At 52.1% G+C, this 16413-nt stretch overlaps 1 protein-coding gene across 2 annotated transcripts in view; it reads right to left on the reverse strand.

The window, feature by feature from the left end:
• Nucleotides 1-3143: 3143 nt before the first annotated feature.
• The window catches only part of LOC100924842 (fibulin-1), a 41570-nt gene continuing 28300 nt past the window's right edge, over nucleotides 3144-16413 (reverse strand). For both annotated transcript variants that reach the window (XM_031940353.1, XM_031940354.1), the window contains exons 11-15: nucleotides 16255-16380; nucleotides 15675-15794; nucleotides 14694-14825; nucleotides 12414-12537; nucleotides 3144-4269 (exon numbers count right to left, since the gene is read on the reverse strand). In XM_031940353.1, coding sequence (XP_031796213.1) covers nucleotides 3915-4269; nucleotides 12414-12537; nucleotides 14694-14825; nucleotides 15675-15794; nucleotides 16255-16380 — 857 coding nt within the window. In that variant the 3' untranslated portion in view covers nucleotides 3144-3914. The remainder of the gene's footprint in view (nucleotides 4270-12413; nucleotides 12538-14693; nucleotides 14826-15674; nucleotides 15795-16254; nucleotides 16381-16413) is intronic.

The raw sequence follows: 16413 nt of genomic DNA on the forward strand, positions 1-16413 counted from the left end.
CAACCAATCCACCGTTACTAATTTTTTAATAACAGGGCTTGCTGGAAACAAAGTAAATGTCCATCGATGGGGGAATGGCTGAACAAATTGTGGCGTATGGGAGGGAATGGCTGAACAAATTGTAGCATACAGATGAAATGGAATATGACTGGGCTGTAAGAAATGTGTGTGAACACAGAGAAGCCTCAGAAGATCCATGGAAAACCCCAGAATGAAGGAAACTACACTCACGATCTTGATAACCATGGAGAAAGAAGAAGCATCAAAATTAGATGTCATAAAATTCTAATGATCCGTGAGGAACTCCTCCCACTGTGGGAGCCAGGCACTCCTGGGAGGTGACGGTCCCTCCCAAACACTCTTCCTAGGAAGAACCATCACTTAACTCCCCTGCACCAATGACCTCCCCCCCCCCCCAAAGCCTCCTTGCTGTCACCTGGCTACTAGTGCTGTCCTTACTCTTTCTTCCCTTTCCCACTACAGTTCTGGAACCATGAACTAGGAAATGGACTCTGACATTGTTCCTGGATGGGAAGTGTTCATTTGGTCCACTCATCATTTCAATAATTTTCCACACTAAAGGGATTCTCTTTGGTCACCATTTCCCATATATAATTCCTCCCCACTTTCACCTCCTCCCAGTTAGAAAGTGATCTCCTTCATGTCTCTGCTGTGGGAAGATGGGAGGAGTTTTTTTATACTTTGTTCCCCCAAAGTCTCCTTGCCATCACCTAGTTACTAGTGCTGTCCTTGCTCTTTCTTCCCTTTCCCACTACAGTTCCAGAACCATGAACTAGGAAATGAACTCTGACATTGTTCCTGGATGGGTCCATTCATCATTTCAATAATTTTCCACACTAAAGGGCTTCTCTTTGGTCACCATTCCCCATATATAATTCCTCCCCACTATCATTTCCCTCAAATTAGGAAGGGATCTCCTTCATAAATGTCTCTGCTATGAGAAGATTAGAGGGGGAGTCACTGTTATGCTTTGTTCCATTTTCTCCTTACTTTATCCCCTTTCCAACTAAGCAAAAGAAGTGAAAGGAAAATTCCACTCTCTCCCCAGAGTTAATTGGGTTTATTTTATAATTTTAATAATTTTTTTATAAATTTTCTCTTTGATCAACCAATCCTTAATTCAGAATCTCCCCAGCTTCTTCCACCTCAAAAGGAAAAAAGTGCTAAATCTGAACAGCTGTAACTGTGTAGCCCTAGAAATCGCATCCCTTTTTTCACACTTGGCTTGAATGGAGGGAACTGCTTTGGACAATGAGTCTTGAGAATGAAGCAAAAGTCATTGTGTGACAAATGACCTAAAAATACTCCTTTTATCTTTCTAAGAATCACTTGATATCAGTGATTGAAGAAATACATACATTTCTCATAAGAAATAAATGAAATGGGGCTGGGAGGGGCCTGAGTACAGGGGCAGTTGGGGCCAGAAGAGCCTTAGAATTCTTAAGACAAAACACACACACAAGAAAGCAGGTAAGTTCCTTGGAAGCAGGCAGGTGCTGTGTGTGTTCCTGTGTTCATAAATAAGGGCAAATTTGACTTTAGACTTCTTTTTTCATTTGTTCATTCCACCTGACCCCGAGAAGAGAAATGAGAAGTGGGAAGGGGTGTCCATTGGAGCTAAATTTGAAATGTCAGAGATGTCAGACACGTATGATATATTGGTTAATTTTACAAAACTGTTTCTCCCCCCCCCCCCCGCAACCTTTTTTTTTGTTTGTTTTTGCTACAAAGGATAGCTCTCTAGGGAGAGAGACTGTTGGAAAATGTTGGTGATGTGATGCAAAGGACAGCAATAAAGATTGCTCCTTAGTAAAATGGTGGGATTATACATCAGACTGACTTTTAGTATGTCCTACTGTGGCCTCTAGATTTTTCCTCCCCCAATCTATTTCCTGGTCCTAGAAATAGGAGACATTTAGCTGTGTGACCCCGGGCAGGTCATTTAACCCCAAATGCCTCCTCCAAAAAAGCAAAAAAATACATAGAAATAGGAGACACAAATCTAGATTCTCTCAGTGGATAGCAACGTCAAGAAAGTGAGTTTCTAGAGAGCAGGAATTACAGTGTATGCAGAGTGCTTCCCGTCTTCCAGGACCATTATTAATGGCAGCTGTCAACATGGATGTCATTATCATCATTCCCCAGGCAGAATCCTCTGCACGCAGTAAGTACGGGCCATAAACACGGGATGGAGCGAATTAAACCCTCCCCATGATCTCCTGCCAAGAGCAACCCTGGTTCGGAAATTGGACACCGGAGATGTTTACGTGAGGAGATGTCTCTGGGGCAACCACTGACCGTGTCCCTACTCTAGCAGAGCCCCAGCATTCTGAGGAACAAGTTGGTCCAGGCTTTTCTCCATCACCTACTGCACGCCAGGCTCTGCAAGAGGCACTGAAAGTCCAGAGAGAAAAGGGAAGCAATCTGCTCCAGTTTATATCCTACTCTCCAGGAGGAGGTGGGATTAGTGGCGCTTTTGCTGCCCCCCCCCCATTCAACTGGGGAAACAGGAGGGATCAGCTAGTAACAAAGTCCCTTCCGTGCTGGGCATTTAAAAAAGGGCCTTGATTTCAAACTATTTTGGGGCGGGGGGTGACTTGTTCAAGGTCACACAGTAAGTGACTGAGGCCGGATTTGACCTCGGGTTCCTCCTGTCTCCAGAGCTGGTGCTCTAGCCACTAGCTGCCCCTCAAACCGTCTCTTTTACTAAAAGAGAAGGTGAGGAAATGAGAGCCCAATCGGATCTCATGAGGAAGAGGTTTGTCGACTGGACCACAGAAGTCACCACAAAGAACAAACCTGAAGCCCCACACTGTCCAAAGCACCCACGTTTCTCTCAAAGGGCTGGTCCAGCACACAAGGTTCATGAATAGGTAAGGAAAAGGAAGTTAATGATCAGTGCCCGGCCTCCATAGGTCCCAGGCGGCCGGCTGGCAAAAACTGCCCTGAAACCCTGCCTGTGTGATCCCGAGGGAGTCCCTCCAGGTCTGTGTGCCTCAGTTTCCCTATCTGTCAAATGAGTGTGGGCCCAGATGGACTCCAATGTCTCCTATTTTCTCTCTGAACCCATTTCCTCACATGGAACATGAAAGTGAAATCAGGAGGAATCTCTGCAGCTGTGCCTGGGTTTAAAATGCTGTGATTTTATTAGAAGGAACAAGATTCTGAGCTCAGACAAAAATCACCGAGAAACGCTAGGGATCGTCCCGTGAAGCCCGGTCTCTGCCCCCTGGACCTCTGGGGTTTGATTTCGGCAAGGCAGCCCTGGGGGGCGGGGATTCGCACCCAGTTTCATCCTGTGGCTGTGGGACATTAATTACCATTTGCCCTCATGCAGCTTCCAAAGGGTTACACACGATGTCCCCTCAGAACCTCAAACAAGCCTGGGAGGTAGATGCTGGAACGATGCCCATTTTACAGAGGAGAATAAGGCTCAAAAGTTGTTTTTTAAAGACTTGTTGGGGATCCCACAGCTAAGCAGAGCAGGAGCTGGAGCTCCAAGGACTCCCCCCGCAGGGAGGGGTTCTGCCCGGCGCCCCTAGAAAGGCTTTGCTTGAGGATGGGCAGGAGCTGGAGCCCCAAGGCCCAGCCTGCCCCCGCGGCCAGCCCTCGGGGCTGCCCTCAGAGGTCCAGTGGGGTCCCGGGCCGGCCAGGGAGCAAGGACGGAGAAGAGGGAGAAGGCCCGAAGACCCCGACTCTGGTTCCGGCTCCACTCCCCACGGAGGGGCTGGGGGGCAACTCTGAGCCTCAACTTGCTCCTTTGTAAAATGGAAACCCGACTTGTGGGCCCGCGCCCTCCGGGGGCCGTGCGGCTCCGACTCTACAAAGCACCCTAATTCCGATTGGCGAGGCGAATTACGGGGGGCGGGGGGGTTCCCGAGGGGGCGGGGGGCTCAGCGCTCGGCCGTCACGAAGACGTGCAGCTTGGCCACAAAAGTGTTGACGGCGCCGTGGCGGGTGAGCTCCATGTGCACGGTCAGGAGCAGGTCCCGCGGCTCGGGGATGGGCCTGCGCACGGTCACCACGCCGCTGTGCGCCGCCGCTTGGTGGGCGCTGAAAAAGCCCTCCTCGTTGCCGCTGCTGATGGTGAAGAGGACGCGGTCCCCAGGGACGGCGCTGGAGGGGCCCATGCGGAAAATCACGGCCGGCACTTGGATGGTGGTGGGGAAAGAGAGGTGATAGTGGGTTATTCTCAGGGGCAGCCTCAGGCAGTCCTGATTCTCATTACAAGGCAAGCGCTCGCAGCGACTGCAAGAAAAGGGAGAACAACAAGAGAGAGGAGGGTTAGCGCCGCGGGAGCAAGCGGGGAGGGGCGCGGGTTAGGGGGCGGCGGCGGCGGCGCCCCGAGAGGAAACTCGGGCCCGGAGAGCTCGGGGGCCTGCGGAGGGGGAGACGCGCACCGCCAGGGACGGGCCCGGCTCCCTAACCCCGGGGGGCGCCGGCGGGCCCAAGCTTCCCCAATAACACGCGGGCTTGGGCCAGATGCCAGCTGGGGTCCCTGCCAGAAAGAGATCCGGGCGCCGGGACCTCTGCGAGGCCGGCCGACTGCCGATGGGGACGCGCAAGCCCCCGGCTCAGGACCAGGCAGGGGCCGCCTAACCAGAGAAGCAGCTCTGAAGTGGGTGCGGGGCCGGAAACTTGGAACGGGGGTGGCGGGGCTGGGAGGGGTCGGAGAACGGGGGTGAGGGGGATAGAGAGGATGGGGGGGTCAGGACTGAGAGGGGCCTGAGAACAGGGGCCGTCGGGGCCCGGAGGACATTAGAATTCATTGCGGTAATGAGAACAGACTCGGAAGATCACCTCTTCCAACGTTTTCCTCATTTTACAGATCAGTAAGAGAACCAATGTGACTTTCCTGAGATCCCACAACAAATGAGTGGCGGCGTCTGCCCTGGATCCCAGATCGCCCGAGATCCCACCAGAGTGCCTCCCACATGGCGCATGCTGCTTCCCAGAAGGAAGCCTCCGAGGAGGATTTGGGGAGTCAGGAGCTCCCCCACAGACGCCGGGAGGCAGCCCTTGTGCCTGGGCCAAGGGAGCTCTGGCTCGTTTACAAAAGAGCCCTTTTCAAAGGTTCCGGTTTTGTGAGAGCACCAGGAGAGAGGGGGGCACTGGCCCAGACCCTGGGGTCCCAGAAGACCCCAGAGAACCCCCATCCTACAACCCCTCACTTAACAACCAGGGTCGGCTGGGAAACATCCTCCGGCTCTGCAAGCCAACTCCAGGTATAGAAAGGGAGGAGAAATGGAAAGGAAAGAGACAAAGAAAAGGGGCAACGAGAGGGAACCGTGGATAGGGTGGGCTTCCCAGCACCTTTCACATTTATTAAGCACCTACTGTGGACAGGACTCTGTGGAGGACACAGAATCAGAAGCCACTGGCCCCTCCTACCTGCAAGAGGACGACCCCCCAGCCAGGAAGATGCAAATGTGGTGATCGGGCCCAGACACCTCCTATTTCACAATGACTGAAAGCCCACCAACATTCCCCGCGATAACCCTCTGAGGGGAGGAGGGCAGGGAGCACGGCAGCCCTTTTTATAAATAAGGAAATTGAAGCTCTGAGAGGGAAGGTCACAAAAGAACAAAAATGAGTTTCACATCCAAGTGAGGGTGGCAGGACAGGATGCTCACTGGTAGCTGAGACAGGCGGGAGTTGGGGACCCCCGAGAGAGGGAAGGAGTTGAATGTCCTCAAGATCCAGGCTGAGACCCCCCATTTGGTCCGGACTGTTTACCAGGCTCCTCCCTTAATTCTGCTCCTAAAAAACCTATTTTGAAGATATTGCTAAGGGGAAGATGCAGGAACAAGGAGGAAACACCAGGGAGAGTCCAAGTTCAATTCAAAATCAGAAAAGTTTTGGAAAGACAGGTAGTGAGACCCCCATCCCTGGAGGCAATCAGACCCAGGAAATGCTCCTGTTCCAGGGAGACTAAAAGGCTGGGAAGACATCCTCCCTCCTTCGTGCTAGAATTGTTTTGTTGTAGAAAGGAAGACCGTCTCCGTGGCAGCAGGGAAGGAGTCTGAATGTGTCCCTTGGTACAATTACTCAGGAGTATTATCAAGAAACATACAGTCACTAAGGGCCTTGGATTACAGACCAAAGTGTGTGTGTGGGGAGGGGGAGAGGGGCTTCTGAATGAAGATCCCAGTAGGGAGAGATCTTAGAACAGGGGCTGGTAGGGTGGGGAGGGCCCGAGAACAGGGAGCTGGGAGGGGACTCAGAAGCAGGGAGGCCAGTTGGCACGGCTGGGGAGACCCTGGGTATCCCTCGGGAAACAATGTGGCGCACTTTATACAACGCCATCCTTTGGGGTTGGAGGATCCCAACTGAAGCGGAAGGGCTGCCAAAGAGCACCTATTTCCACCCCCTTTATTTAACAGAAGGGAAACCAAGGCCAGGCACAATGAGCTGACTCGGGAAGGTAGGAATTGTTAGAGATGAGATTTGAGCCATGGGCAGACACAGGGGAATGCAGAGTCCTGGGTGTGGATCCTGACTGCCTCTGCTCACCTATGGGTGGTCAGGCCATTTAGGCCCCATATTCTTCACCTATACAAAGGATTCGGAACCATCTTCCAGCCCTTCATTTTTCCGAGGCTGCTGTGGGAATACTCGGGGTACCATCCAGGGATTTGGGAAGGGCAACACTGGAGGGTGGCGAAGGAGACCAGAACCAGCAGGGCACAGGGCGGGGACCACTCCCCAAGGCAGGGAATGATCACTTCTACCGAAGGCTTTGAGCCCTTGGGCCATCCAAGGTGGTTCCAGGACAGCCCTATTAGCATCTGGTGTGTTATTCTGACATCCGGTCAGTAAGCGGCGCTGTGGGCATGTGAGAGCCACGGGGGGCCGGGGAGCAGGGAAAGGGGGCTTGGGAAAATGTAACTGCAGAAGCACAGTCTGGAAAAGGTCAAGGCAGGAAAGACTTTCCCAACTGCATAACGTGGAGGGTTGGACCTTATATGGTCCATGGGGAAAAGAAAAGGGAGGGGGACAGAGAAGGGGGGAAAGAGAAGGAAAGGGAAGAAGGGAAGGAGAGAGAAGAGGAGGGGGAAAGTGAGAGAGACGCAAAGATAGACAGGGAGAGAGAGAGGAAGGGAGAAAGAAAAAGACAGGAGGAAGCCAGCAATGTCATTTGTGAACTATGTGACCATGGCCAAGTGAGTCCCCTTCCCTGTACCCAGTTTCCTAAGCTGTAAAGTGGGTGGTGCAGAACATTCTTGGCCACTCACTAATCTGAGCCCCCCATCCCCTCCCTCCAGTGCTCAGCAGCCCTCGGGGGGCCCCCTTAGACTTTCCTTCGGGGTAAAGCAGCAGCCCCACCCTGGCCCAGGCCCCGCACAGGCTGGGTGCTCACAGCGAGGTCTGCAGAGCCAGGTCTGAAGTCTTGAGGGCACCGTGCATTCCTACTCCGGTTCTCTCTGCAGTCCCTCTCCCCAGAGTGGTATCACGGTTAGCCCTCTGCACAGGCACAAGTTCAAACCAGGGTCAGACACGTATTAGCTATGACCAACTTCACTGTGCCTCAGTTGCCTCATCTGTAAAATGAGATATTTGCAGCACTTTGCCAGCCTCGGGTGCTTTATAAACGCAGCTGCTGCCAATGACCACATGTGCCATCTCCGGGGAGGGCTCGGGGTTCTCTGGGCCAGCCCCTGTAGGGTGCCATTGGCTTTAACCATGTCTTAGGGCCAGGTACAAAGACAGAAATGATGGGGGAGGGACCCAGGGAAAGGGGAGCTATTGCTCCTGGGCAAACCAAGCCTCCAAAGGGGCGTTAAACCTGGGAATGTCCTCTGACAGCCAGGTTTGACACTTTTTTCACAGAGGACCCTCCCTCATACCCGGGCTCCCTCCCAGGGGTACTCTGAAGAAAAGGCTTGAAAATCCTGTTGCATCAGCTCAATACACATTTGTTTTTCCTCCTTTTTTCTTTACCCCCCAGTCCCAGTGTTGTTCTCATTTATGTCCCTCGCATCCTCCTTTCCCCCATGACAAGGATCAAAACCCACCTCGTTCAGAACTATGACCACCACCCTTCGACAGCCACCAGCAAGAAGGAAACGTTGTGGGCAAACCACCTCGGCTTTCAGGGCCAGGGTGAAGGCAGGGGAGCCCAGACCCCTTGGAGAGGGGATCCTGGATGATGAAAGTCACAGTGGGGAAAGACAAGGAGTCTGGGAGAGCCCACAGTTCTCCCCCTGCCCTGTTCCCAGAGGGCACCCAGGGGATGCTCTGTGATACAGCTGCTGCCCACTGTCTCCATCCTCCCACCATTAGTGGCAGCGTGGAGGAGCCGTAATGAGAAGCTGCCTCAGGATAGCTTCTCTGAGGGGGCCCTGGCTGAGCTCCAACTTCTGGGGGGCCCGGGGAACCTAACAGCCTAGTATTATCACTGGGATTGTGTCCCAGAACAGCAGAGCTTCCCTGAGAGTCCCGGCCCTTCTACAGCTCGCCGGAACTCTGCTAATGGGACAAAGTGGATGGGCTTTTCTATGGAGTCAGCTTTATCTAAGATATACTGGGGTTATAATTGTAGAAGATAAAGAAGAGGAGGAGAAAGGGGAGGGAAGCCTAGGATTCAAGAGGGTGCAGAGAAGGTAGAATATAAGAAAGCCAACAAGGTAGGCAGAGCCAAGCTGGGAAGGGCTTTACGTGCCAAAGAGAGGACTCTGCGTCCGTTCCTCCCCACACTTTGCAGGGCAGCTTGGCCACTCTTTATAGCACTGCGTGTCCACTCTCTCTCACCCCCATTAGAAGTGGGGGAGCCAAATGGTCAGACCCAGACTGGTCGTGGAGGGAGACTTGAGACAAGACTACGGAATAGGGCAGATGAGATGTTGTAATGAAAGAAATGATGGAGAGCGGGCAGAAAAGCAGCAACTCACCTGAGCTCTCCCCAAAACCCCTTTAAATAATGCCATAAAACACTTCCTGCAGCATCAGAATTCCCAGAAGGATGAGGTGATTTTCCAGCCCAAGACAGCTTAGGCCAGCAGGAAGTTTTGTCGAACCCGGGTGAGCGTGGAATCCAGTCTGGTGCAGGCTGGGTCAGCACAGCACAGCCCCAGAAATCCAGGAGCGGGCCTGGGGAGCCACTAAATCAGAGCATGAGCTCTCAGTTACATACGGGAAGGAGGTCAAACAACTGGTCAAAAGAAGATGGGATCTCTTTGCTAGCCCTGAGGCGGGACTCTGTCGTTTTGTCCATACTCCAAACCAGGTCACGGTCCTGGGAGGCAGTCCCAGGATAAGGAGGAGCCCTAGCACGTCAGAGCTTGTGGGCACAGTGAAGCCGGATCCCTCATCACAATCCCAGAGCAGAAAAGAGTGCTTGGGATCACTCACAGACCAGAGCACAGGCCAGGAGATTAGTAAGCACATTTGTCCTTAGATCATAACTTTTAAAGAACTGAAAATTTACAGGTCTCTAGAAGCATCTCGGAAAACAGCTGCACAAAACCCCTGAAGCTTGGGGCAGAGTGCCCTCCATCCTGGAAGCAGAGCCCTATTTTAACAAAGCGTTAAAAGCCAAGAGACTGGGGAAATGAGCAGATAACTGAAAAAAATGTTCTGACCATAGAAACCCATTATGGTGACAAAGAAGATCAAAACGCATTCGGAGGAAGATAACAATCCAAGGCAATCCCAATAAACTTTGGACAGAAAATGCTATCTGCATTCAGAAAAAGAACCGTGGAGATTTGGGGTTTTTTTCCTCTCTCTCTCTCATGGTTTTTCCCTTTTCTGATTTTTCTCTCAACATAATTCATAAAGAAATGTGTATTTAAAAAGTTAATATACATGTATAACCAGAAAAAAACAATTTTTTAAAAAGAAGATAAAGTAAAAACTGCTGCATCCAAAGCCTCCGAGAAAAATATGAATTGGTCTCAGGCCATGGAAGACCTCAGAAAAAGATTTGTAAAAATCAAAAGAGGTAGAGGAAAAATTGAGAACAGAAATGAGAACAATGTAAAAAAATCATGAAAAAGTTGACAGCTTGGTAAAGGAGACACACACACACACACACACACACACACACACACAATACTGAAGAAAACAATACTTTAAAAAAAGGACTAGGCCAGATGGTTAAAAAAAAATTAGCCAAAGAGGAGAAGAATGTCTTGAAAGGCAGAATTGGACAAATAGAAATGAATAACTTTATGAACAATCAAGAAACAAAACCAAACCAAAGGAATGAAAATAAAAATAGAAGAAAACATGAAATATCTCACTGAAAAAAACACGTGACCTGGAAAAATAGACCCAAGAGAGATAACTTTGAAAATTATTGAATATCTGAAAGCCACAATCAAAAAAAGAAAAGCTTAGAGATCATCTTTCAAGAAATTATCAAGGAAAACTGACTTGATATTCTCAAATCAGAAGGTAAAATAGAAATTGAAAGAATCCACCTATTGCCTCTTGAAAGAGACTCCAAAAGCACAGGTAGGTGGTGCAGTGGATAGGGCACCAGCCCTGAAGTCAGGAAGACCTGAACTCCACCCTGATCATTTTACAGGGGTGAAAACTGAAGCCCAGGGTGTGAAGGGACCCACTCACACAGTCTGGATTCCAACCATCTCCTGGCTACAGGTCTGGAGCTTCTTATAGGAGCTTCTAACAGTAACAATGCTTTTTATCTCCCCTTAAAATGTTTCTAAAAGTCCTTTTGTGACTGGTCTGGGATTGGTTTCAAGTCAGCTTGATGAATTTCTGAAGTACCTGCTACATACAAGGCTGGGGAAGGGGAGGACAATCGAAGACGTAATGGGACAGAGTTCCCACAAAAAATGCACGACCCAATTGGCAGACAGCATTGGTACAGGCAAATACAGGGAGACTGGCTGAAAGGGGGCTAGAACTATGAGAAAAAGCCCTTTTAAGTATCTTTTAACTGACAGGGAGGATCAGGACAAATTTCAAGGAGTAGAGGAGCTTTTAGCTAAAGTTTACTGGGCTACTAATCTCCCTCCTGTGGGGCAATGGCAACAGACTCAGAAAGAGCATTTTAATCGGATCCAGCTCTTACATGAGATAGTTGGGCACTTGTGGGGCTTCCTGTTTGAGCCCTCTGGGATAAAGAGCTCCCAAGTGAGGGAATGTACTCTCTCAATGTCAGGAGGCACCTTCTTTGATATCTAAACATCTTCAGGAGTTGGTCAGAAGATTTGGAGCTTAAAGATTTGCCCAGCAGGAGACCAGCTCTTCCTGAAGTCAAGGTCAGCTCTCTCTACACTGTTCCATGCTGCCTGAAAAGCCTCTCTGCTTTAAAGGACCATGGGAAATTCATCAAGCAAAAAGGGAGGGCATCCAAGGGAAACAAAACCACAGAAGCAAAGGTGTGCAGTCTGGACAGTGATGAGCACATATGTATATAGTCCAGTACATCTAAAACAGGGGGACTTTACCTCATATGCATCATGGGCCTCTTTGGCAATTTGGGGGTACCTCTAGCGCCCTTCTTAGAATATTTCTAAATTCACAACATACACCAGATTACAAAGAAAACAAATTCTATTTTTAAAGATGTCATTTTTTTTACCTCATCCAAGTTAGAGTCCCCTGAAATTTATCCACAGACCCCCACAGGGTTCACCAGTTATAAGAACAAGCACAGGGTGAATATTCTGAGAGGCAAGATGCCACTTTGTGTAGGGCTTTGAAAAAAGGCTGAAAAACTCAGCAGCTAATAGGGAAGTTTTGGGGAGGGGCTTGTGTGTATGATCACATGATCAGAATTTTTGTTCATCGGGTATATTATCTCCACCAATCCCAGAGCTGCAAAACCCCCATGCCATTTTCCTCACTAAATGGTACTTAAAAATAGCATTAAAAGAGGGTTTCTTCTCGAAGAAATCAGGGCTCTTTGGGCATCAAGCCACCAGAAAGCACAACCAGAAAGTGTCTCCCATGTGCCAGGTACCCTGGACCCACAGGCAGAAAGACCACGGACACCCTTGTGGGATAGAACTTGGGAGAAATGTGGGCAATGCGTGTCCCGCCCAGCCTTGGGGAGCAGCCCCAGGGACCCCCAGAGAGCTGACCCAGTGGCTGACTTGACAGGTGATCAAAGTTTTATCGGGGGAGCTGATCTGCCTGGCTCACAGAAAAAATAAATAACTGGGACCATTTCCACCCAGGGGCTCCCGACTGGAGACCCTGTGTTCATTCTGTTCCATCTAACCGCCTTCTCCATCTATTCACTGGCGCCCCAAATTGGACGTCGGAACAAGCTTTTTTTAAATGGGAAGAGAATGAGCTTCTCATCCCAGGAAGGGAGTAAGTAGGCTTTCTCCGGCCAGCTCAGCTCTGAGGGTCGCCCCGGCCGGCCCCCGGCAGACCCCCAGCCCGACCTCCCCCATCGGAGCCCGGCTACTCACGTGTCACCAGATTTGCGATAGTTTTCAGGACACTCAAAGGAAAGACAGCGGAAGCTGCCCTGGATGTTGAAGCAGGTGGAGTTGATGGAGCAGTTGTGGCTGCCAGCGGCACATTCGTCGATGTCTGGCGGGGGGGAGGGGGGGGACACAAGAGCATCAGCACAGACACCCCACCACCCGGCGCCCTTTGGCCCCAATATCCCCAGATCCCTGCGCAGTGTCCTAGACTACAGAGCCCTGGGCTGGGGCTGGCAGGGCAGGCAGAGCAGGGATGGGCCCAGCCTGGCACAGGGACCCTGGGGCCTGGAACCAGAGGGCCTGGGTCTGCCTCGGTCACCACAGAAGGGAAGGCCTGGATCCAGTTAACGGCTCCGACTCCATCTCCAGGGGACCTGGGGGGCAAGCTGGCAACCCTGCCGTTCTGGCCTGCTCTAAAGTCTGCTCGGGAAATCCGCCTTTAACTCCAGGTTCTGAATCACTTCCCTCCAGACCGCTCCGGGGGCAGCAGGAGACCCAAGCTTTTTAGGATTACATTCTTTAACGGATCTCATCTGGCCCGAGGCAATGCCCATTCAGTGACACCTGGAATCCCCAGCGGGAGCCACCTCACAGCCGGCCCCTCTTTCTCCAGGTCCCTGGTGGGGGCAGGTGGGGGGAAGAAGGGCTGAAGAAAGAAGTCTCTGATTCTCTGGGGTCACAGGAGTAACCAGGAGGTTCCCGACCAGCTGGGAGAGAGAGCCTTTGAAGAGGGTGGTCAAAGAGAGAGGGATGCCTTTGGGGAAATGACTCCCCAGGGAAGTGACCAAGTGCACCCTGAAGCTAAGTGTGCACTGTAATCTAACCCGGGGCCCTCCCAATCCTGACAAACTCCTGCACTCAAGAACTCTACAGATTGTGACTGGGAAGTCGCTGGGCTAGGGCTGCACTTTCCAGGGCGTTTGTTCTTGGACCTCTGTCAACAAAAACAAATGTGTTGTGAACCCCAGGTTACTTAGTACCCAACTCGTTCTGTTTTGCAATTATTTATGCTTAAGACACAATAGGAATTTTTAGCTCTAACCTCATAGAGTTTTGTCAAGAACCCCTAGTAAATGGGCTCCGCTGTGCTCCAGAGGTGGCCAAGTGGACAAGCAGACTCTGGCAGTTGGGACAGTTTTTCCCTCTAAACTTAGAATAATATTGGTTAATAAAAAACCCATGTGCTGCCAGCTTCTCAAGGACACAGGCTTAGCCCGGAGCCGGCACATGGTGGATGCCTAATAAACAGGAATCCTGCTAAGGATTGTTTTCTTGACCCTCATGGGACCTGCCTCCTTAAGGGATTATTTTTTTGACTTTCATGGGACCCGCCTCCTTCTGGGATTATTTTTTTGACTTTCATGGGGCCTGCCTCCTTCTGGTGTATGTTGGATCTCTTTGAGAAGCAAGAGGAGGATGTGGAATTGGAACAAAGGCCTGTGTCATCCCTGGAGCAGCTGCAGGGGTGGGAGTGTCTGCCACAAGACAACTGGCTCTCATTTCCAATTTCGAAGTCCCTTCTTGGCTCCTACTCTGAGACGGCAAGCCCTCTCTCGCCCCCAGTTTTCCCGTCTGTAAGATGAGTCCAATGATCCCTGGGGACTCTTCTGGCTTATTTCTTTGGCTTGCTTTGACCCCTACGTGATCTAGGACCCTAGTGACCAGAGCAGCTTCTTCCTGAGGAGCCTCCTCCTCCCCCTTGGGAAGGCCCTCGCGTTGTCTTGAAGGTCTCGGGGCTCTCCATCCTTCCTGCCCCTTCTCTATGACCTCCCTCCTCTGCTTTCCTACCATCACAGGAGCTGGCGCTGAGGGGTGTAAGAAACCCATTTCCCTTATTTTACAGACTCGGGTCCGAGTTCCAGACGGAAGGTCTCTGCCTTGCCTCACAGAGCAAGGATTTGACCCCAAAGCCCCTCCCCCCAAATCCCACCTGGAGGCACAGGGACCAGTGGGGCCCCAGAGAGAGCCCCACAAACTCTCCAACACAAGTCCTGTCAACAAGGAAACTGGCCCAGAGACACGGTGACCGCACAAAGCCACAGGTGCTGGGACTTACCAGCCTCCGGACCCTTAAGGAAGGAGCTTGAATGGGAGGGGGGAAGAGGGGAGAGAGAGACAGAGATAGAGAGACAAGGAGAGACAGAAACAGAGAGAGAAGATAGGGAAAGGCATGAAGGGCCAAAGGACAGGAAAAAGAGCCAGGCCCAGAGGGTCTGTGGCCACCCAGCAGCCCCGCCCCCTGCCGAGCCTCCCGGGACATACCTTGGCAGCTGCGCCCATTAGGTGCCAGCTTGTAGCCTGTGGATGGGCACTGGCACTGGAAGCTCCCCTGCACGTTGATACAGCGGTAGGAGCAAATATGTCCCCCCGTGGGCAGCGCGCACTCGTCGATATCTGTGGAGGAGGAAGCAGGATTACCGCTTTGGTTGGCGGCAAAGCCATCACCGCCACCATCATCACTGTTATCCTGCCCATTTTCGAGAGGAGAAAACTGAGGCAGCTTGCCAGGTCTCGCAGCCACTTAGGAGCAGGGACAGGATTGGGGCCCTGGTGGATCACACCCTAATTCCAGGGATGATCCCCTAGGCCACCCAGCTTTGCAGTAGAGGCCATTGGGAAGCAGATTTCATTTCAATGTAAAGAAAAACCTCCCAGTCAGTGGCCCTGCTGCAGGACTTTGCCCAAAGCCCCCTTTTATTCCCTGATAAGGCGGGGCTCCTTCGCCACCCTCCCCTCCCCCATGGCCGTCTCCCATGGAGGGCCCTGGTCAGAGGGAGGGATTAGGGGACAGAGGAGGGCCCTTCCAGCCCTGAGGTCTGGTAGCTTTCACTTAAAGGCTTGGCCCTTTATCAGGTGTCATTCCCAAATGCCATCCCAACTTCCCCCAGGACTACAAAGGACCCTGGACCCTCCCTCAAACACAAGTCCCACAGTCTGCTGTTCCCCCCCCCCCCACCATATGGGGCCCATCCCATCCTAATCAATGGGTTGGATAAATGAATGAATGAATGAATAAGAAATTTCTCAGGTGAAAATATTTCCCATTGGCTCTCCCATGGGCCCCTCCCACAGCCCTGGGACTCCCCTCCCTTGCCCCCGGGACTCCCCTCTCATACCCCCAGGACTCCTCCCTTCCTCCCCTCTGAGACTCCCCCCTCCCTCACCTCTAGGACGCCCCTCTCACACCCTGGGACTCCCCCCCCCACGCCCCTGGCCTCCCCTCCCACAGCCAGGAAACACCACCTTCACAGGTGATCCCATCCACGTCACTGAGCTGGTAGCCCCGGCGGCAGTAGCACTGGTATGAGCCGTACACGTTGGCGCACTCTTGGCTGCAGGGGTTGCTGCTGCATTCGTTCAAGTCTGGAAGAGAAACGGGCCCTTCAGGATGCAGGGAACAAGGGAGAGCCCGGATACCTGCATCCACATCCTACCAGGGGAGACCTGAGACAGCTTAGAACGGGAGGGTCAGGGCTGGGGGAACCTTGGAACAGGGAAGGAAAGATAGGTCGGAGCTGAGAAGGATCTTGGAACACAGAATGTCAAGAATTAGAGGAACCTGAGAAGGGGGGGTGCAGATTTGGGGGGCGCTCAAAGGTCAGCTCCATTTTCAGAGGAGAAACCAAGGCTTGGGCAGCAGACGCCACTTGCTCCTTCAGAGGGAAAGTTGAGGGTCTTGCTGCAGTCACCAGCCCCCTCCCGTCTCTGTCACCCCCATCGCCAGTCCTCGGGAGGTGCCCGTGTTTTGTACTTGGCCAAAGACCCAGTTGGGGCGGTGGGTGGGACTGGCTCACGGAGGGAGCCCGCGACCTTCCCCTCTCACCTTCGCAGGACCTGCCGTCAGAAGAAAGCTTGAAGCCCACCGTGCAGCTGCAGTGGTAGGAGCCCGGGGTGTTTTCACACTTGTGGCCACAGAGACGCCCAGGGTAGCGCCGGCATTCATTGATATCTGCGGGGAGGACAGGGAGTGGGGCTGACGGCT

Source organism: Sarcophilus harrisii, chromosome 5, assembly GCF_902635505.1.
Source record: "Sarcophilus harrisii chromosome 5, mSarHar1.11, whole genome shotgun sequence".
Classification (NCBI taxonomy): Eukaryota; Metazoa; Chordata; class Mammalia; order Dasyuromorphia; family Dasyuridae; genus Sarcophilus; species Sarcophilus harrisii.